At 48.3% G+C, this 20,831-nt stretch overlaps 6 protein-coding genes across 6 annotated transcripts; 3 read left to right on the top strand and 3 right to left on the bottom strand.

Annotated features, from left to right (window-relative positions):
- Nucleotides 1-2,356: 2,356 nt before the first annotated feature.
- HD556DRAFT_1433914 (uncharacterized protein) lies at nucleotides 2,357-3,465 on the top strand (the record flags this gene model as incomplete). The annotated part of the gene is made up of 5 exons (XM_041305272.1): nucleotides 2,357-2,438; nucleotides 2,494-2,746; nucleotides 2,806-2,905; nucleotides 2,965-3,033; nucleotides 3,103-3,465. The coding sequence occupies 5 exons, from the start codon at nucleotides 2,357-2,359 to the stop codon at nucleotides 3,463-3,465; spliced, it is 867 nt and encodes a 288-aa protein (XP_041156137.1).
- A 3,741-nt stretch (nucleotides 3,466-7,206) lies between these two features.
- Nucleotides 7,207-8,026, top strand: HD556DRAFT_1447462 (uncharacterized protein; the record flags this gene model as incomplete). Its single annotated transcript, XM_041307275.1, has 3 exons — nucleotides 7,207-7,233; nucleotides 7,290-7,594; nucleotides 7,651-8,026. The coding sequence occupies 3 exons, from the start codon at nucleotides 7,207-7,209 to the stop codon at nucleotides 8,024-8,026; spliced, it is 708 nt and encodes a 235-aa protein (XP_041156136.1).
- Nucleotides 8,027-8,787: 761 nt separating this feature from the next.
- Nucleotides 8,788-11,075, bottom strand: HD556DRAFT_1244560 (Alpha/Beta hydrolase protein; the record flags this gene model as incomplete). The annotated part of the gene is made up of 6 exons (XM_041298459.1): nucleotides 8,788-8,997; nucleotides 9,053-9,416; nucleotides 9,474-9,521; nucleotides 9,569-10,622; nucleotides 10,676-10,943; nucleotides 11,007-11,075. 6 exons carry the CDS (start codon nucleotides 11,073-11,075, stop codon nucleotides 8,788-8,790), a joined length of 2,013 nt encoding a protein of 670 aa, XP_041156135.1.
- A 1,174-nt stretch (nucleotides 11,076-12,249) lies between these two features.
- On the bottom strand, nucleotides 12,250-14,275 carry HD556DRAFT_1495907 (MFS general substrate transporter; the record flags this gene model as incomplete). The annotated part of the gene is made up of 10 exons (XM_041308879.1): nucleotides 13,987-14,275; nucleotides 13,916-13,935; nucleotides 13,664-13,867; nucleotides 13,524-13,610; nucleotides 13,429-13,473; nucleotides 13,284-13,373; nucleotides 12,850-13,230; nucleotides 12,683-12,799; nucleotides 12,487-12,627; nucleotides 12,250-12,436 (listed from the first exon to the last, which is right to left on the bottom strand). Exons 1-10 carry the CDS (start codon nucleotides 14,167-14,169, stop codon nucleotides 12,250-12,252), a joined length of 1,455 nt encoding a protein of 484 aa, XP_041156134.1. The 5' UTR covers nucleotides 14,170-14,275.
- A 911-nt stretch (nucleotides 14,276-15,186) lies between these two features.
- On the bottom strand, nucleotides 15,187-18,788 carry HD556DRAFT_1529759 (CHAT domain-containing protein; the record flags this gene model as incomplete). Its single annotated transcript, XM_041309427.1, has 5 exons — nucleotides 15,187-18,144; nucleotides 18,200-18,297; nucleotides 18,345-18,484; nucleotides 18,540-18,690; nucleotides 18,749-18,788. The coding sequence occupies 5 exons, from the start codon at nucleotides 18,786-18,788 to the stop codon at nucleotides 15,187-15,189; spliced, it is 3,387 nt and encodes a 1,128-aa protein (XP_041156133.1).
- A 1,597-nt stretch (nucleotides 18,789-20,385) lies between these two features.
- On the top strand, nucleotides 20,386-20,778 carry HD556DRAFT_1447458 (uncharacterized protein; the record flags this gene model as incomplete). Its single annotated transcript, XM_041307274.1, has 1 exon — nucleotides 20,386-20,778. One exon carries the CDS (start codon nucleotides 20,386-20,388, stop codon nucleotides 20,776-20,778), a length of 393 nt encoding a protein of 130 aa, XP_041156132.1.
- Between the last annotated feature and the right edge of the window lie 53 nt (nucleotides 20,779-20,831).

Here is a 20,831-nt window from a genome sequence, read left to right as displayed (position 1 = left end):
TTGCACACCCGGTTTTGAGTTTTGGGTTTCGGCACTTGAAACTCGGTGATTTGTGCAACAAGTGAAAAATGGACATGTTGCATACATATTTTCGGGTCTCGGGCTTCGGGTCTCGGCCCTCGGCACTCGGAACTCGATGATTTGTGTAATATAAATGAAAAATGGACATGTTGCACACCGGGTTTCGAGTTTCAGGTTTTGGCACTCAAAACTCGGTGATTTGTGCAATAAGTGAAAAATGGACATGTTGCGCACATATTTTCGGGGTTCGGGGTTCGGGTCTCGGCCCTCGGCACTCGGAACTCGATGATTTGTGTAATGTAAATGAAAAATGGACATGTTGCATGCTGGGTTTTGAGTTTTGGGTTTCGGCACTCAAAACTCGGTGATTTGTGCAATGAGTGAAAAATGGACATGTTGTGTACATATTTTCGGGTTTCGGCCCTCGGCCCTCGGAACTCAATGACTTGTGTAATATAATTGAAAAATGGACATGTTGCACACCCGGTTTTGAGTTTTGGGTTTTGGCACTTGAAACTCAGTGATTTGTGCAACAAGTGAAAAATGGACATGTTGCATACATATTTTCGGGGTTCGGGGTTCGGGTCTCGGCCCTCGGCACTCGGAACTCGATGATTTGTGTGATATAAATGAAAAATCAACATGTTGCACACTGGGTTTCAAGTTTCACGCTTTGGCACTCGAAACTCGGTGATTTGTGCAGTGAGTGAAAAATGGACATGTTGTGTACATATTTTCGGGTCTCGGGCTTCGGGTTTCGGCACTCGGCACTCGGAACTCGATGATCTGTGTAATGTAAATGAACAATGAACATATTGCACACCCGGTTTTGAGTTTCGGGTTTCGGCACTTGAAACTCAGTGATTTGTGCAACAAGTGAAAAATGGAAATGTTGCATACATATTTTCGGGTCTCGGGCTTCGGGTTTCGGCACTTGGCACTTGGCACTTGGTTATTTGTGTGATATAAATGAAAAATCAACATGTTGCACACTGGGTTTCAAGTTTCATGCTTTGGCACTCGAAACTCAGTGATTTGTGCAGTGAGTGAAAAATGGACATGTTGCGCACATATTTTCGGGGTCCGGGGTTTGGATTTCGTCCCTCGGAACTCGGAACTCGATGACTTGTGTAATATAATTGAACAATGGACATGATGCACACTGGGTTTCGAGTTTCGGGTTTCGGCACTCGAAACTCGGTGATATGTGCAATGAGTAAGAAATGGACATGTTCCATACATATTTTCGGGTTTCGGCGCTCAACACTCGGAACTCGATGATCTGTGTAATGTAAATGAACAATCGATGTGTTGCACACCGGGTTTTGAGTTTTGGGTTTCGGCACTCGAAACTCGGTGATTTGTGCAGTGAGTGAAAAATGGACATGTTGAACAATGGGTTTCAGGGTCTCGGGTTTGAAAAATAGCATAATAACAACTTTCATGTTTTCATTATCATTTGCCTATATTGACTACCGAGTCCGATAAGGGACCCCTTGGATGATCCATTGCTCAATGAAATACTACCTGATTGGAAGTGTGCTGGTTATCAGATATTCATTTGTCGACTCCCGGGTCCTGGAACTCAGAAGTCGGTACGGTTGACCCAAATTTGGGTGGTCGGAACTTGGTGTCTCGTAGGGCAACACAAGCTTTGCACCCCGGATTCCAAATTCTGCAAGACAACCTGTGCACCATCAAAGGCCATGTCAGGAGATCACCTGCTGCTCCGGGAACTCGGTAACTTTGATTTATTACCTCCTCTGATTTGGTTGATGTACAACTACCTCAGCTCCATCATGTCTACAATTATGATACACATGGGCCCACCCATCTATATTTTATACCACCCTCGGCCCACCCATCTAATACAACATCCCATACAACACCCTCGGCCCACCCGTCTAATTAATATGCGTCTGGGCCTACCCGTCTAATACAATATTTTATAATACCCTCAGCCCACCCGTCTAATTTAATATGTGTCTGGGCCCACCCGTGAATGTGATAACAAGTACCTACCCATCTATCTCATACACATCTACCTTAATACACCCATCTGCATAATATCCAACTACCTCGGCCCACCCGTCTACCTAATATTCATATACATCGGCCCACTCATCTACTCTATATATTCCCTGCATGGGCCCACCCGCCTCCATCGGGAATAATTTGCCTCCCGGCCCATCCGTCATAGTCGAGGATATTTTTATCATGGGCCCATGGTCCGCTGGCCCATATCATATGGGATATTATGCATGTCCGTTCCCTCGTATTATACGGAGATAGGTCACTGTAATATGTGGGAATCGAACCTTTCTCAGGGCGCATCATGTGGATCCGTGTATGGCATTCCAATAGGAACCCACAGCTCATTCTCAGCTACTACTTGGATACAATCCAGAAGCTTGGTCGTAAGTAGTTCTATAATCATGTTCAATACTTATGCTAGCTCATCTTTCTATTTAGATATGCCTATGGTGACCCAAAGCGACCCTGGTACTGAGAACTACGGCATTGCAAATGCCCATACAATGCTACGGCAATGGCATGATCCTGCGCTGCAAGGCACACTCCAGCATCGTTGGATGCGGTCGAAAAAGAACGTAATGCCCGAGATTACATGGTCCCAGTTACGCCGCCGCTTCACTCCTGGCTTCGAATCAATACTGGACCGGGGAGTTGATGAAGGTTGGTACGATAGTAACAATACTCTACAAGTGTGAGTTACTTTTCGGAATACTGCTGATATCTCAACGTTACTAATGATTGCCACTTCAGAATGGTATTCCGTTGGGTTTTCATTCCTTGGTTGCAACGTGAACTCGATGCATACCAGGATCGCATTAACAATACAGCAAAGAGGCGTGATCGCAATAAGGTATGCTAGTGTACTAGACTGCAAGCAAGAGGACACTAATTTCTGATTCTCATTGTCAGGTACTTCCACACGGTGTTCCCAGTCTCATCTATGAGTCGCCTGAAGATTTTGGGGCTCTTGACTTCAAAGTATGTCTTACTAACGTGTCCTTCAAGTTTTATACACTTTTAATAATCACACTTTTTGTAAAATTTCAGATCGCTGTAGAACAAAACGCTATCGATCATGTTCGGGCACTCTACATCAAACCTGACCACCCCGTATTCGACCTTGTGCCTCCCAATCTGGGTGATCACATTCAGCTTTGCTATGAGCAGATGGGCCATCCTATCGTCGACCGTGACTCAGTGTGGCGTGTATATTGTGATTTGCTCCATATGCTTCAGCATGGCGCTGATGATCCCACTCTCCTTGTCGTCTCTGGTGACGACGATGAGGAATTAGAAGAACTTTCCCTCCTCAATAACTACCAAGACCTGCCATTTAACGAGGACGGTTACTACATGGGGGGCGTTGGTGGTGGTAGTGATGGACAGGTCCGGTTCGGTCCGGTTCTCTAGGAAATTCAGAGAACCGTGGACCGGACCATCGGTTCAGTTCTCTCAGTAAGCAGAACTGTGGACCGGACCATCGGTTCGGTCCAATAATGGTCCGGTTCCGGTTCAGCAAGGGTTTGAACCGAGAACCGGACCCAAAAAATGTCAAACTTCATATACATATCTTAAGTACAAACATTCCGTCCCTGATAGTCTCGTATGTAAGTTGATTTCTGTCTCGACTCGATGTTTCATATAACTCATGCATGTTTAGGGCCATTTGGCTCGCGTTCTCGGCCACTATTGCTATGTCCATTCGACTCTCGACAGCGCCTCGAAAACTTGCTCTGAATAATCAGCCCGATTGTTTTTGCATTGCTATACTAGGTCTTGTACTGCTACGAGCATTGAGTAAATCTTCAACCCCCGCGAGCTTCCTAACATCTGCTTGTTCAAGTCAAGGAATTCGGGCAAGTATTTGTTTGAAATGTCTATTAAGGTGCGTGGTCTACTTAGCATCATCTATTCACTGCAAATGACATGTTTTAGTGCTGATGTCAGTGCCCAGTCAGGTCTGCGTCCACTATGTAGGGAGTAGGTGAGGTTGACCTAGAGGTATATTGATTTGGATATTTTTGTCAGCTATTTGACAGGTTTGTCCCATCAAGAGGTCTGGATCCAACATTGACTTGCCGTTTCGCAGTTGCCGCCGGCGTTGTGGTGGTATACGATTGGGGTGAGCAGGACAGTGTTCGAAAATTGCTGATTTTCTTGTCATCATCATCGACGATGAGCACAGCCGTGTTACATAATATGCACTCTGCACTGCGCCTGGCCCATGTAAGTCTGGAGATCGAAATTTTTGTACCATCCCTTATTACTTGACAATCGGTTCGAACCTGTTTGGACCTGTTCGAACCAGGTTCGAGAATTCTGCAAGTCCTCGAACCGTGGACTGGACCGACGGTTCGGTTCCCCCTATTGCCCGAACTTTGAACCGGACTTTGGTCAGGTTCGAAACGGTTCGGGTTCGAACCGTGGTTCAGGACCGGACCTGGCCATCACTAGGTGGTGGGTTGGGGCTGAGTAAGTCTAATCCTTTCGAGCCTCCTGTTTGACTGACCTTTCGATATTAGATGCAGCACACCACCAACGGTTAGACAGCCTCATGGCGGAGGACGAGCCTGACGTCTCCAAGTCTGTTGATGGTGATGCCGTCGTCGAGCATGACGGTCTTGTTATTTGGGGTTTCTCAGATGATGACTCGGAAGATGATGCTGAGACTGATCAATGGTAACCTACTTTTTTTTTGATACTATTATCTACCTTGTACAAAGTTGTACCGTATATGACGAAGCATTATTTAATTATAACGGTGTTTGTCGCTTGTAAACAAGGTAGTCGGGGATTCTTAGAAGGGGTGTTCAAGGTCCTACAGAAGCTACCTGCCTTATATGGTGTATCGGGAGAAGTTGCATTGTCAAAGTTGAGCACGGTTGTCTGGCTTTCCATATGATTCGCCGTTTTCAAGTCGAAATTACTTGGTCGGGACTCGGTGGCCTTTGAATTCCTCTACGTCGAGCCATACACGTGTGGCAACGGATGATATGTACCCGAGTGCAGCCACTGGCCAGGTGCGGACGCCCATCACCTTTGTTGAACGACGGATGACGAAACTAATAAGGTCGTGTTTCTAGTAACAGTCACGGTACGCTATTAGTAGGACCTGGCCTCGCCAAAACGACATGATACTTGCTTGTTTCAGACAATCCCAACCAGAAGTTTGATTGACTCATCAACGTTTCAACGTCGAGCTGGGCACGTCGGTCAGAGCAATCGTAGTACGTAATGATCAACACTCATCGATGCACTCATCAATCATCCAGCTGTTAGTGAAAGAGGTAACTCTAAACACTGTTGTCATAGGTTGGTAGAGAGGCCTGTTGATGCTAAAAGGATTCATGTATCTCAAGGTCATACGTGATGGCAGGCGTTCAACAAAAAATGCGATTGCTTCCTAGCGTTACCAACAGTACGAGAACCAATTCCTTCCTTTCTTCATAAATGCATAACGGGGAGACTACAGCAGTACTAGTACAAGACAACTTTGTTTCAAATGATAGCCATTTCAAGCGAGTTCCCACTCTTCCCCATTCTCCGTGTAGAGGAGTTCTTTCACGGTCTCACCGTCCACAGACAAGGAAGGCCCAACGGTGAAGTTGGTCAAAAGGGTACTAAAAGTCGACCCCGACAAAGGAGCAAGTGAAAGAATCACCTAAGTCGTTCAGCAAGGTGAAAAACACCTTGCCAAGAAATTGGGTCGCAACCCCAGTCGTGGTGAGGAAGTCGGCGGAGTTTGCCACGAGAATGTTATGAGTGTAGAACTGGGCGTTGACACGCTGAACACTGGTAACGAAACTAGTGACGGCGGAAGTGGACACGGCACGCCACCACTCAAGTACTCATCCGCAACTTCGCGGCTAGCAAAGGTAAATCAAAAATTTAGTGATATGCCAGCCAGACCCTCACTAGGCCGGGCCAAGCCGGGCCTACACTGCTAGCTTGTAAAAACCTGGGGCCTGGCTCGAGTTTTCCAGGTCCAGGCCAAGCCTGAGCCAAGCCCAGGCCCTCTGATATGGCCTGGCATGATGGCAGGGTTTCAGGCCAAGCCAGGCCTAAGCCAGGACTTTCAGGCCCGGCACATCAGGTAATTTATCGATAGGTCCCGTTGTCTGTATCTGAACAGCACGACATCGCAGACAACGAAGCATGAATTTTGGTACCTGTTTCACATATGTGTAGAAAACCATGAATGTATATTCAGCAGGAGAGATAATTTGTTGGCTGTGGTTGGTTGGATTGAAACGAGTCGTTCGAACACTGTACTGAATGCATTATAACGGTGACTACCCATTACATTACATTAGTTTAGGCGGGAGTAAGCCCCCTGCGAATAGGGCTATGTCCAACATAGGGTCCCTGACCCCAAAGGACAATAAATTTGATTCAAAAAGAAAACTCCCGACCCGAGCGAGGACCTGATGTAAGATACATTTGACCGTAACGTCGCACCAAACTGGACATTCCGTCAGGCTGCATTTCTCGGTACCTGAAGATGCACAAAGTCAGCAACCTCGTCCGACAGGTGTGTAAAAATCACAAGCGGCATTAAATATAGTCTTGATTCCCCTGGACCAGCTGTCCTTATTATCACAGTGGTGACTGGTGGAGTGGGGGACCCCAGGGAGGTCGCAGAGGCACGTGACGGAGCTTGCCGGTGTTTGCAGCGTTTGTCAGCAGTTAGCCATCACGCATGTAGTAACTAGAGAACATCCCTTCTTGGACACCACTCCAGTGGCATGTCTATCTTTCTGCCAAAGGAACAGGCAACATGATATTGTCGAAGCGTGAAGACATACATTAAAGCTGTCAAGAAGTCAGGGGGATCAATATTCAATGCCGGTTGTTATTTTTACACACCTGTCGGACCAGGTTGCTGACTTTGTGCATCTTCAGGCCTCAGGTACCGAGAAATGCAGACGGAATGTTCAGTTTGGTGCGACGTTACGGTCCAATGTATCTTACATCAGGTCCTCGTTCGGATCGGCAGTATTTCTTTATCCACCCCGCAGTTGTTCGAGAATCGAGATGTTATGATCAACCCGACCAAACAACTTTCTCTCTCTATATAATGTATAGTGTTCGAACGACTCATTTCAATCCAACCACAACCAACAAATCATCTCTCATATTGAATATACAGTCATGGTTTTCCACGCATATGTTAAACAGGTACGCCTGAAATTCATTCTTCGATGTCTGCAGTGGCGAGCTAAATCGCCATTGAGATTACGGACAACTGGAGCGCTCGATACGTGATTACCTTTTCTAGCCGCGAAGTTGCCGATGAGTGGTGGCGTGCCGTGTCCACTTCCACCGTCACTACTTTCGTGACTAGTGTTCAGCGTGTCAACGCCCAGTTCTACACCCATAACAATCTCGTGGCAAGCGTCACCGACACCCTCACCACGACTGGAGTTGCGACCCAATTCCTCGGCAAGGTGTTTTTCACCTTGCTGAATGACACAGTTGGTCGCAACACGAGCATTATCCCACAGCTTGAACATTTCGCGGACCACATCAGCGGAAACTCGTGAGTTAGTTCCTCGCGGCATGTTCCACATTTGGCTGATAGCGACCCCACCAAAGTTTCTTCATTCGCTCCAAAGTTGCTCCTTACGACTATTGGTACTATCCCCAATCGTCTAACTCTAACGCGACAAAGGCCGTCTATGTTTCGCGCACCGAACGCACTCGCTTCATCGTTAGTCGCACCGCTAACGATACTGCAGGGACCGTCATGATTGGCCCTGACAAGATCGTTATCAAGTTGACTACCACCGATCTGTCCGTTAACGTCAATGCCACCACCGCTCAAGTGATTCTCTCACTTGCTCCCCTATCGGAGTTGACTTTCAGTACCCTTTTGACCAACTTCACCGTGGGGTCTTCCTTGTCTGTGAGCGGTGAGAATGTGAAGGAGCTCCTCTACACGGAGCACGGGGAACAGTGGGAACTCGCTTGAACTGCTATCATTTGACACAAAGTTGTCTCGTACCGGTACTGTTATAGTCTCCCCTAGACAGCCTGTCAAGATATGACTATCGACGTCACTCTCGTACGTACTCGTCCCTTTCTTTTACATATGCAATCACCCGTTACATGCGTCAGACACGTTCTCCTTTGATTCTCCATCTCAATCAGCGTATTAATACGCTCCCCGTCGAATATCGTTCTCTAGTCTTTGACCCAATCTCAAGTCTTCGTTCTCGTTCTTCGTTCCTAGTCCGAGCCTCTCCGATTCTTCACACAGCCGAAGGTATACTGTTAGTAACACTGAATTTTCTGTTGAACGTCTGCAATCATGCATACCACTGCTACCTGGCTTTGAGATAAACTGTTGATCACTCCCTCAATGAGACACCCTGGCTACGCCACTCGTCCGTGCCAGGCTGGTCCCGAGGCTAGATTTGAGATGCGTGAATCCCTTTGGCATCGACCTCTCTACCAACCTGGCATCCGAATGACTCAGACAAATTTGTACACATTCATTAGACATTTTTTGTTAGTGATCATCAAAACCCAGGTGCCGTGCTGAATGGTATCTCTTCGAGAGTCCACCGAGGTCGTGTTCTCTAGTGTTCTCTAACCCCGTGGCCATCCGAGTCAAATATAGCATGTCGCCACACTTCCAAGACCTTCTTGTGATAAATACATCTCTTTTCTACTCGATTCGTTCATATTCATACACCAATGATACATTACTACTGCCATGTTGTTCTAAGTTCAAGTTGCTACAGTGGGCCTCACCATGCTCTTCTCGTACCATTCCCTCTCGAGCTCGATCGCCTTCTTGAGCGTCCCTGATGTGCGCCACCCATGTTGTTCGCCATCGAAGAAATGCGCCTCAACACGCCCTTTAGATTTAATGATCCCATCAATAATAGTCCAGGATTGTGCGGGCGGAACAATTGCATCATCATTGCCTTGAAGAACCTGTTGGAAAGATGATCTACCCAACACAACGGATTTCATCGAGAGATGAACATACGAGTAATGGGGTTTTGATGTTCGTAGAAAAATACACCGGGCTCCGGTCGTGCCAAACTTTCGGAATCTCTTCCCTTGTACCACCAAGAAGCTTTATGATATACATGAGCTCGAACTTGTGCGTGTCTTCTGCAAAAAGCTCCATGTTTGAAATTCCGTAGCTGTTCGTGGCACTTGCGAAGAATTTCACTTTGCTCGCTGCGGAGGAGTCGAGGGAAATGGCAGCAAGGGTAGTAAACCCACCCGCACTCCCGCCCCGGATCGCAGTGCGTTTGGTATCGATGAGGGAACTGATTTGAGGTGATTGGATTGCGCCAATGCAGTCGCTCACGTCGGTAATACCCCAGTTTCCTTGGAGGCGCTCCCTTTGTCATATCTTCAGCGTTGTTGCACGAGAAACACGACAGCGAATGGTAACATACACATATGCGCGCCCATAGCACGAAGAGCCGCTGTAGTTTACATCCAACCTGCAACTTATGAGTGTGATGATACTTCGGTAGTCGACAGGACCTACCAAGCATATCCTCTGCTTGTGAAATACTGCTTCAGCCAGTTCAAATGCTGGGTCTCTAATCCTGTGGGACCACCGTGTACGCTAAGCACGCAGGGCGGCTTCTCGCCGGGAATGCTCGAACCCGCATACGCTGGGTTATTTGGGGCGTAGTACACAGCATATACGGTCTTGTCACCTGCCACTTTGAACTCGAGCGGGGTTGGAAGTGAAATGATGCCTTCAGGGAACGGAGCGGCAGACGCCGATGCGGTAGATCTGAGTACCTGGAAATTTGGCACGAATGATGGTCCTGTAAGAGTGCAGAGCATAGCTGCGCCAGGAGCGTTGCTTTGCAATCCTGTGAAGACGAAAGTGTAGTCCGACAGACGACAGACATTGTTTACCACTACGAAGTCGAATGATTCGTCTTTAATCTCTACGTAGGAACCTGTGGCGATATCAACCACATAAAGGACACTTCGGCCAGCCCGCCACGCAACACAGATAGCTTTTGTGCCATTCTCGTCCAGTAAGGCGAATGAGTAATTGTCAAGCGTCCAGGATGGCATGCAGAAGTCTTGCTGCACGACCGAAGAGAGGACTGGTTTGGTGCACGCCTGGGTATACTCCCACAGGTTTGCAAACTTGCTTTCGTCAGAGGTAAAGAGAAGCTTGTCGTTGGAAGCCCACAATGGATAACACGCGCTAAGATTGTTAGCTTCGCCGGCAACCAACTTCGTGTTGCTCAGGCTAAGTGTATGAGTGTTGGAATTGTAATGGACGTCGGCCACATAGATCTGTCCACCCTCCCAAGGCATGTCTGGGTGTTTCCAGAATTGCCATGCGAGTTTATCACCAGAAGGTGAAAATGTCGGTGCTGCATAGAACTCAATTTCTGCGTCCTCGGTGGAAACCAAGGACGTGATAGTGGCAGCTGAGGAGTTGACGACACAAAGAGAATTGCGCACGGTACGCGGCGTGTCGTTGGTATGGTCTTCTAAAATAGCAACGAGTAGATCTGTGTGGACTGGGTGTACGCAGAAATCTGCGTAGCGATAAAGCTTGTTTGGATCCTCTGCGCAGGGAGTGTAAGTACGGCGTTATAGTTCAAAGAATGTACCTGGGCACCTGGAGTGATTGGTTTGATATTCCCGTCTTTCGCGGCATAGAGACGGAAGTCCATGAAGTTTGAAGAGTACACAGTCCCATTATAAGCGATTGCAGCACCTCCACCATATTCATGAACGCGCGTGCGCGCATTGAAGTCCTTGCCGAAGACTTCTTTTTGAGTCTTGCTACTCATAACCACACATCGACCACCCTCCGATGCACGCAGTTCGATGTAGTAGATATCCTTTGTGACTGGATCTACAAAGATGGCGGTCAAGGCGACACTCTAAGGTCACCACGTAGATTAGTTTGAAATGCCGAGCGATTAGTGACCATGTGAAAAACATACATCCTGAGCAATAGCATCGGCTGTGATGGGGGACTCCCAAAGGCCATATGGTGCGTATTTCTGAGCCATAGTATGATAAAACGTTCAATAGGACAGTCAGTAGATGGGATGGTTGTGTGGGAGTAAGATTGAAGAAGGGGGAGTCACATACCAACGAAGGCTTAAGCTTGGGTATTAGTTGTACTATTTATGGTACATGCACCGTGACCGTGCACGTTTCAGTATTTCTGTCGCCTGAGTGCTAGCTTGACCGTTTTGGAACACGTCGATCATGAACCTCTCGCCGCCTTCGTGATGTTTGGATCAAAGGCTCTTGACAAACAACCACTCTTGATCGGGAAGCGATTTTGCAATTTCAAATTTTTCTTTCAAACACACCAGGAAAACGTCATTCACTACAGAGCGCTCTGTAGCGTTCTGTAGTACAATTCAACCCACTGATGGCACGCCGGAAGCGACTGAGGGGCGCCGAAGCTTGCACATGTCTGGTTGATCACAACATGACCACTACCGTGACCTTACTAGTACGCATACCTTTGCATTTTGACATTTCAATTCAAGAATTCAATATCTCACCAAATCCACCCAGGCAAACTGGTTACTGGTCTACGAACTTTTACTTATGTATCGGTTTTTTTGACAAACTACGATGTTGGCGCAAACAGAGACGACGGATGGGCTCTTTCGACTCATATACGCGGTATGACTACCCCAACTTGAACAGGTTGATCTAACACTTCGCGTTCGCGACTCAGTACTCAGCATTCAACAGAGGGATCAATCTGATAGATCGTAGGGCGCACCAGGTACCCCAACGTGATGATGAAATACCATTCACCGTTGGACAGAACCTGAGAGGAGGGGGCTTACCCAGACGATAGCTTTACTCGGGCCTTCGAAACGTCGTGACTCAGGTCAAGAAAAGTGGGTCAACTCCGGAGTAAGTACATAATTTGCTCCACCGACTCGACCATGTCGACTAATCTGACTCTGTTGATCGACAGGCAGATGACGACGCACTATCTTTGAATCCGGATTGGTCACATGCATCACATCCTCCCGGGTCCAACAGAATGACCTTTGATCTAACGGTATCCATCAGATCACTCATCAATCGAATGAAGACTATGGTCCTCTTCACTACCACTGACCATTGTCCCTCGGATATCTTTACTTCACACAGACGAGAACCTGTTAGCTTCTTTCAGATAAAATCTGAACCCGTAAGTCGCCAAGCCATCGTTCAGAGAACGTAGCGGAATCCTTTTTCTTCGATCCCTTGCTCCTGCTCTTCTCTCTCCAGCTTCTTGTTCAATGTCTTCAGATGCTGTCTGAGAATCCAAGTCATCGTAACCACGATAACGTTACAAGCGATCACAATGGTATAAGAGTATCGATAGGTAGGGCCCCAATTAGTTGGCCAGACGTACCTGCCATCTATTTCATCAATGAAATTTTAATAGCCGATTCAACTACTCACGACCCTGAGATGCTGCCTAGTTGCTGAACTGCATTGATAAGCGAAAAACATACTGCACGCTTTGACGGCGGTCGCGCAAATGTGTTACTCTCCCACGTGGTCATCAAGACACTTGCTGAATTGGACTGCGCCAGGAGGAAGCTGTTGAGGAAGGCCACTATCAGCGAGACGTCCGGAATTAACATTATGTGCCTACAGAGAGAAGTATCGGGCTGCAGTGTTCATGGTACATATCGAAATAAGGGACCCAATTATGCCAATGAGGTTCGAAATGCTCATGTGCAAGAACCTTTCTTGTGTTTTATCAGAGTGTCTGAGGAGGTCTTCAGACCAGTTCCTATATTGTTTGATATCCCAGCTTACCTGGTCCACACGAATGTGAAAATGGCAGCATATATCCAAGGAGGCGCAACGAGGAGCAGCGATGCCGTTGGGTTGTAGCCAAGTGTTGCAGTCAGAGTAGGGAAATAGCCAGTGAAGGATGTCGCTATAATCTGAGAAATCAATAGTGTTGCGATCCACCACACCTTCCAGTCGGCGATGGCGAGGTAAAAGCCGTAACCGAAGCCACCGTTCTCAGTTTCTAACTGGTCTCCGACACCAGCATCCTCCTCCATACGCTTCAGTGCAAGCCGGCGCTCGTCATCAGTAAGCCACTTTGTTGTCGTTGGAAAGTCCGGCAAAACAAAGACAGCCATTATCGCAACGGTGACAGTCAGACTTCCTTCGATATAAAAAAGCCACCTTATAAATGAAATTCAACAGAGTCCTTTGACAAATCAACTGGATTGAATTACCTCCACGCGGCTTGTGCACGGACGCCGTCCATGTTAGCAAGAATACCTGATGCGATGAGAGCTCCGAAGGCGTTACTGATCATGTTTCCGCTGTAATGGTGCTGTTAATGAATAGATATATCCACCAGCATAGTAGTACCCTTACCAATGGAGGATGGCTAATCTGGAACCTATCTCTGTTCTCTTGTACCTGTACATTTAATTTCAGGACTTCGGCTGAATACTCGATGATTGACGAACCACTTCGAAATCAAGAACACGGCGCCGGGAAAAAAAGCTGCTTCTATGAAGCCAAGAAAGAATCGCGTTAGGAGCGCTCCAACGAAACTATTACGAGGAGTATGGTCGGTCATCTGTCAGACATCAATGATCGGTCATACTTTGTAGTAATTCCAGTCAGCGCCGATATGACTCCCCAAATTACCATACAAGCAGGCATATAAAGCGACGGCTTTTTGATGTAATTGAGAAACATATTGGAGGGAACCTGCATAATAATATATCCGACATAGAGGATAGACAACAATGTCGCATATTGTGGACCCTCGAGATGGAGGTCGGCGGTGAGTTGTGTGCGTGCCGCACTTAATCTGTTGTGAGTGATGCATCAGCGATTCATGACAAGGGCATACCTAGCGTTGTTTCGATCGATCTAGTACAAGAATGAGATATATATCAGGCGCCTTGACGCGAGGTTACTCACAAAATTGAGGATATAGATGAGGACCAGCATTGACATGTGCAGGTCGAGTTTCAATAACAACCTGCGCTCTAGCTGGTTTCGTGCCTCTATACCACCGAATTCTACATCGACATCGAGTTCTTTGTACTCGACATGCTCCTTCGAGGGTGAGATCGGTGCAGTGTCAGAAGGGTCAGGTGCCATAAATGGGGTGATGACAGTGGGGTCTGAGGGATGGCCTCAACGGTTCGATGTGCCTTATAGATACGCAAGCGAATTTCATATCGATTAGTCTGTTGGTACCAAAAAAAATGGGCTGATGCGCCTTGGGGGTGCACGTGGAGTAATACTAGACTGTCGTCATGAGTGATAGGAAGCCTGGACAAATAACAGCCATGTCCCGACTCCCGCCCACACGGTCCGATTGGATTCCGTCTCGTAGAATCATAGTATACGCAAGAACCAACCATTCCGTTCTATAAAGATATCTTCATGGAATTAGAGCTAGCTGGGAGTTAGGTAAATCCTGCAGCTTGTCGAACTTGTCTGAATTGTTCAATTGATCCGACTCGGGTTCGGAACAGCACCGTGACATGAGGCTCTGGGATAGCATTCTTTTGATTCGACTTAGTACCCGACAAGCGTATGCATATACAAGTGCCTACTCTCACCGGTGCGCAATGTGCATGATATCAAATGTCCAAAATGATATGTGGCTGAGAGTTTTACGTGTTTGTAGCGGAGTTTGCCTGCAATTTCAAATTTTTCTCAATCACGGCGGAAGCGACTGAAACTCACGCTTGCACAATTAGACAGGACCCAGACTGGACTCTACGTGGACTCTACGTAGAGTAGACCTGGAGTTTAAAGCTCTGCCGTGAGACACCTCCACGAAAGGGAGGTACGTCGACACCTGCATGTCCGATGGAAGACCTATCGATGTCGTAGGTTGGAGGATCCATAGTATGTCTGGTAAGCTTGACTGGCTCAAATCCCACTATCCAAGCAGAAGACGAGGTTGCAAACGAGTCGAGTACACAAGAACGTTGGTGAACATTAGATCTAGTCGACAACAATACAACAGAGTATACGAAACCGAGATAGGTTATAGCTAGAGTGCAAGAATATATTGAGCTCATTTTATTACAACAGTAAGAAAGAGGATCGCAGATCAGCAACTTGTGAATATCTACCACACGACAGCAATACGACGTAGTAGAACTACACACCAATATGGACAAAAACCACCCTCTGTTCCAGCGGCACTTGCGTTTTCACAGCGTGCGTGGCACGATTCAGTGCCCAGGCTGCCTTCGTACAATCTAAGACACCTCCGTCCTTCAAATCTTGGAACATATTCTCATAGAAGGCATTGACGACGTGTTTTGCAACAGAGTCGTCGACCTGCCACAGCGTGCCAATGACGCTCTTGAACCCCGAAAACTGAAGACCAGCTGCGAGGTGAATCACTTCGTCGGGTGTTTCCTCATCGCCAACGGCGGTATGACACGCTGATAAGAACGCGAACTCGGCGTGCGGAATATCTTTCTCCATGATATCAAGCAGCGTCAGATCTTCGTCTCTCATGACAAAATGTGAATTGTAAGGCTGCTTTGGGTCCTGCTTGCCATGACAAGCTAGGTGCACCCAGGTGTTCTGCTCCAAAGCTTCGAGCGCACCTGCGCGTGTGGCTGCGTCTCCAGAAATAGTAGTGTGTCTGGCCGTCGCAGGTACGAGCTTATGGACAAGCTCGAGCTCGCTGTCGACGGCCAAGAGCGCCTTGCCTTTCCCTGCACCCGGTTGACCTTGTCCGATTGTCACGAAGGATGGAGTGACGCGCTTCTTCATCATCTGTCTAGATCTGACCAGAGCCGAAAGTGTGGGCGTGTAAGAGCAGATGTAGAGATCCTCTAGGCATTGCTCCCTAGAGCCATCTGGGTTTGTTCGAAACGGGTGAGCTGCGTGGAGAGGAATAGATGTGAAGGCTGCAGTTGGACACAGCCAGATTCGACAGTATCTTAGTTTCAGATCATGCCGGAGGACGTTGACGATGGGTAGCATGATCTCGTCCCATACTGTCCGCAAGAGGATTATTAGATCGTTTCGCGGCACTTTTGGGCCCAGGGTAGATGCGTGTCGTATTGCCCTGGCGACGCGGTCCTTGAGATTTGTCAGATCTGCGAGAGTGACAGACGGTAAGGGAACATTATGGAGGTCTCCTGACGTCGGAACGATGATGGCGCTACATGAGTATTTGCTCGCAATGAGAATGATGACCGGGCCCTGGCGCGCTGCCGCTTGCAGGTCTGCATACAAAGGTGGGAGCAGGAACCGCGAGAACCCCCGAAGATCACGTATCTCTGCCACGGCAGCTTCCCATTGCCTTCTAAGTCTCCTATACTCTGTTGCTGCCCGATCAGCAGCAGCTCTGTCAGTGATAGGTGCAGAACTCTGGGCCGCACTGGAAACGAGTTTGCTCAGCTCCAAATAATTGTGCGCCAGTGCCGGATGTGCTGACTCAAGGGCTTCAACTGGAGTCCTGAGTCGGGAGGCCAGCGACCATTGCTGGCCACGGCCCTGCTCCACAAGTTCGATTGCATGTGGTAGATTGTCACAGCGGATGGCACATGATGCTGAATCTGCTGGGAGTGTTCTGGCGTAATGAAAGGCAGCGGCAGCTTCGCGCCGTGAAGTTGCCGAAAATCGTGTGGCCAAATGAGCATCCAGAAGCTCAAAAAATGTCGAGTAGGCTTCCAGCGCAGATCCATGAGCATGCTGCTCCGCTACAACGGTCCAATTAGATGTGCAAATGATGCGTTCTGGGAACCCTTGAGTAGAATGTCTTGATGCGAATCTGAAGTTCTCCACTGCAAGAGACAAATCAGCAGAGTCGAGTAGAATCTGGTAACGAGACAAATAGGCCTCCTGCAGCCACCTGTAGCTGAAGTACCTGTTCGGGTGCAGTGAAGACAGAGCCGCCAACGATTCTTGACAAAGAGCAATGGCCTCCTCAACATCTTCGTTCTGCCGAGTTTCCGTGAAACGAGAGCAGAGCGCCGAGCTCAAATTGTGAAGATGATTATGGCGGTCTGGATCGTCAAGCCGCTTTAACCGAAGGGATTGTCGATACCAATCAATGGCCTCGTTCAGATCCTCGCTGACTTGCGATCTGTCATATCTGTGTTGGAGCGCGATGGCAAGGTTGTTGAGCGTGGTGTCTCGACGTAGATGACCAGGTGGGCACAACGTCAGGGCCTCGCGATAGAGGCTGATAGCTCGGGTCATGTCATCAATATCGCCGCGTTTGTTGAAACGGTCGACGAGGACGCCCCCTAGGTTGTCCAATGAACAATCACGAGATTCGTGCCCAACAGAGCACAGGTGCAGCGTTTCTTCAAACAAAGAAATGGCCTCATCGAGATCATTAGTATTGCCTTGGTGACGAAAGCGGGATGCGACTGAATAGGCCAAATTGTTCAGGTAGGCATCACGGCCAGCATGTCCCTCGGGACACAGAGACATGGCTTCGCGACCAAGCTGTATGCTCGTGTCAAGATCATCGATGCTGCCGTGCTGATCAAACCGTGCTTCAACTGCTTGTGCAAGCTGGTCGAGGGTTCTAGGACGAAATCGATGGCCCACAGGACAGAGCTCGAGCACGACTCTTCGAAAGTGGATGCCTTCATCGGATGCGTCTTTTGGAAGTTTGTGGCATCTGGTGATCACATATTCCACACCATTTTTCCCTGCCGCGATGCTACGAAGGTACGTGCCCTCCGGACAGAGAGGCAGTAGCTCATGATACAGTTGGGCGGCTTCGCAGATGTCTGCAGCAGTACCTTTCCTGAAGTGGCGCCAAGTCAGCGCTTCGGTGAGATTGAATAGGGATAAGGGATGATCGGGATGGTGCTGTGGACGCAATGCAAGGGCGTCGCGGAACAGGGAAGTGATAGTATCGATGTCTTGAATATCATTTCGGATATAACCTTTAAGGCGAACCCATGCAAGGTTGGTGAGAGCCGTTGCGCGGTCTGGATGACCGACCGGACACTGGTTCAGAACCAACTGAAAATGCTCTACAGCACCGTTCAAGTGAGAGACCCTCTTGCGTCTCACGTATGTGGCAAGTCGTACGTAGCCAGCATCTGTGTCTCGAGCAATTTCACAGTCTACGAGGGACTATAATTGGCGTTCCATCAGCAAAGCTAACAGGACAGAGTCCGGGGTTGCTCACATCAAACAGTGTGCCGTTTTGATCGTCCCAAGCATGTACAACAGCAACCTTCAGTGTGATGGAAGGTTGGACACCGCGCACGGGTGGGAAAGATAGATCTACGAGATCTTAACACATGTGCATGGATGAGAAGGGAATGACTGACCAAATGGGTGATCCCCATGATCGAGTAGCTCATCCCACGACATTTGAAGTTTCCCGATGACCTCTCCACCGCCTAGCATTCGACCAAGCTCATGGGATGCCCTGATCTCCACTGACAATGCAGGCGAGACATTTGATGATCTATAAACCGACGATCAGTTCTCGTATCACGTCAGAAGATCTCCATGGACTTTACAGAGTTACGGTATCCCTCCACGCTACAGATTCATCAGATGATAAGACACTGATGGCCGATTTCCAGCGTCTCCTCGAGTTGACATTGATGAACACGTAAATGCCAGCCGGAATGCGCTCGGACGGGACTCGAAGATTCTTTCCGCTGATGACTGTAGATAGAGCTTGAGGATCATGACACTGATACGAAGGTAATGTTAAGGAACTCACCTTCAAGTCTGATATATCGATGTTTTGAGCGACGAGGCATGATGTTGTGATGGAGCAAATTGATGAGGTTCGAAGACGGGCTGAGTGGCGTGGAAGGAATCAGTGAGAAGGGAGGACGGGGGTAAGGATACGGGGACTATGGATAGAGGTTCAGCTGAAGGGAGATTGAGCGCTAGGGTTCAGGCCACACTGCACGTGTATTTCCATATTGTCGGTGGATGTTCGGCACGATAGACGCTGGTATGATCGCACAAGCGCTGGGAATGAAGATCACCGGCCAGGATTAGCAGAAGAATCTGTGCTAAAGTAAAGAATGGCATGAACAGTTTGTGGCGAAAGTGGCCTGCCAACGTTGAAAGGGACATGCGAGTCTCAGAGTTATTGCTGCTCCTGGACTTGTATCATACTACTCAGTTAGCACGCAAAGGCAAAATGTAGAATTGAGTATATTTTGTGAGGTAACGACAAAGGCAAAAACATCTATATCGCTGAAAACGGCGCCCAAAGAAAAGTACATACGACTGGTCCAATTGAGCTGACAGTGCCATGGGGGAAGGACTATCTTGCCTGCAGCGATGAATAAGAAAGAACAAGGCGAGAATGCAACCAATTGTATTCTCGTTCGGTGAAGTATTCGATGATCGATGATTGAAATATTGACGAACAAAGTATTGAGGAAGCTGTGACCGCTACCGGATTCACTCACCGCCGGGAGATAACAAACTGAACCCTGCGGAAAAGGAATATCCATTATAGTGGCACTGCATGGATAGGTTTGCAGGTCCATAGTGTAGGGAAGCCTTGAAGGTGACAGGACCATACTTTGGCCAAGGATATGTAGTGCGGCTTGAGGCTGCAAAATGGCAGAGGTTACAGGAGCGGACCATTGCAGTAAACATCTGAATGTGGAGCTTCGACGAGAGGGAGGGGTTGTATTCGAGGGAACAAAGTGCAGAGTGACTGTCGAGTCAATGGTGAAAGAAACAGGGTGAAGAGGGAATCACCAGATACTATGAGGCGTATCTCGTAAGAGATGGACGTGGACTGTACTGATGGACAGCTACTTTACCAAGCGTAAATCCTCGTGCGCTACGTCCCCCTTGAACTGCATCAAGTACGAAGAGATGACTCCACGGAGAGAACCGTCGTGAGAAGCACAAGGAATCTAAGAATCTAAGAATCTTAAGAATCTTAAGAAGAAAGGGAGAAAGGTTTCGGAAACGCACGGGCGCTCGCGTGGTTTGCGCTTGCGCCGCGTAGGGCCATGTGGTTTTCGCCTAGATACGCTTAGATGCGCTTAAGGCCACATGGTTTTCGCTTACCTCGCTTAAACCTCTTTTTGGAAACTCGCGTGGCTTTGTCACGTGTTTTCGAGCGCCGACTCAATCGCCGCTAAGCAACGCACTACATATTTCCCTATTGTAATTGTTTATGGTACATACATACAGTAATAAAATTGAAAATGGAACAACATATGATATAATTTGCAGACAGGGGGACAAGGAAATGAATGACAAAAGGTTGTGAAAAAATAAATAAAAAGGAAACAAACAATGTAGACTCAGAAACTGGAGAATGGGAGATGGGAGGACAGAAAATTGGGAACAGGAAACAGGGAGAATGGGAGAGACTCAAAAATGGGAGAACAGGAGACGGGAGACGGGAGACGGGAGACGGGAGACGGGAGACGGGAGACGGGAGACGGGAGACGGGAGACGGGAGACGGGAGACGGGAGACGGGAGACGGGAGACGGGAGACGGGAGACGGGAGACGGGAGACGGGAGACGGGAGACGGGAGACGGGAGACGGGAGACGGGAGACGGGAGACGGGAGACGGGAGACGGGAGACGGGAGACGGGAGACGGGAGACGGGAGACGGGAGACGGGAGACGGGAGACAGGAGACAGGAGACGGGAGACAGGAGACAGGAGACGGGAGACAGGAGATGGGAGATGGGAGATGGGAGATGGGAGACAGGAGGACATGGGACACAATGGGAGATGGGGGGCAGGGAAAAATGGGAAAATAAATACATTCAATAATACTGTTACATATTCTGCAATTTTATGTGGTGTAGCAGAT

Source organism: Suillus plorans (assembly GCF_016647745.1).
Source record: "Suillus plorans strain S12 chromosome Unknown HD556scaffold_63, whole genome shotgun sequence".
NCBI lineage: Eukaryota > Fungi > Basidiomycota > Agaricomycetes > Boletales > Suillaceae > Suillus > Suillus plorans.
This window is presented reverse-complemented; position numbering and strand designations above follow the sequence as displayed.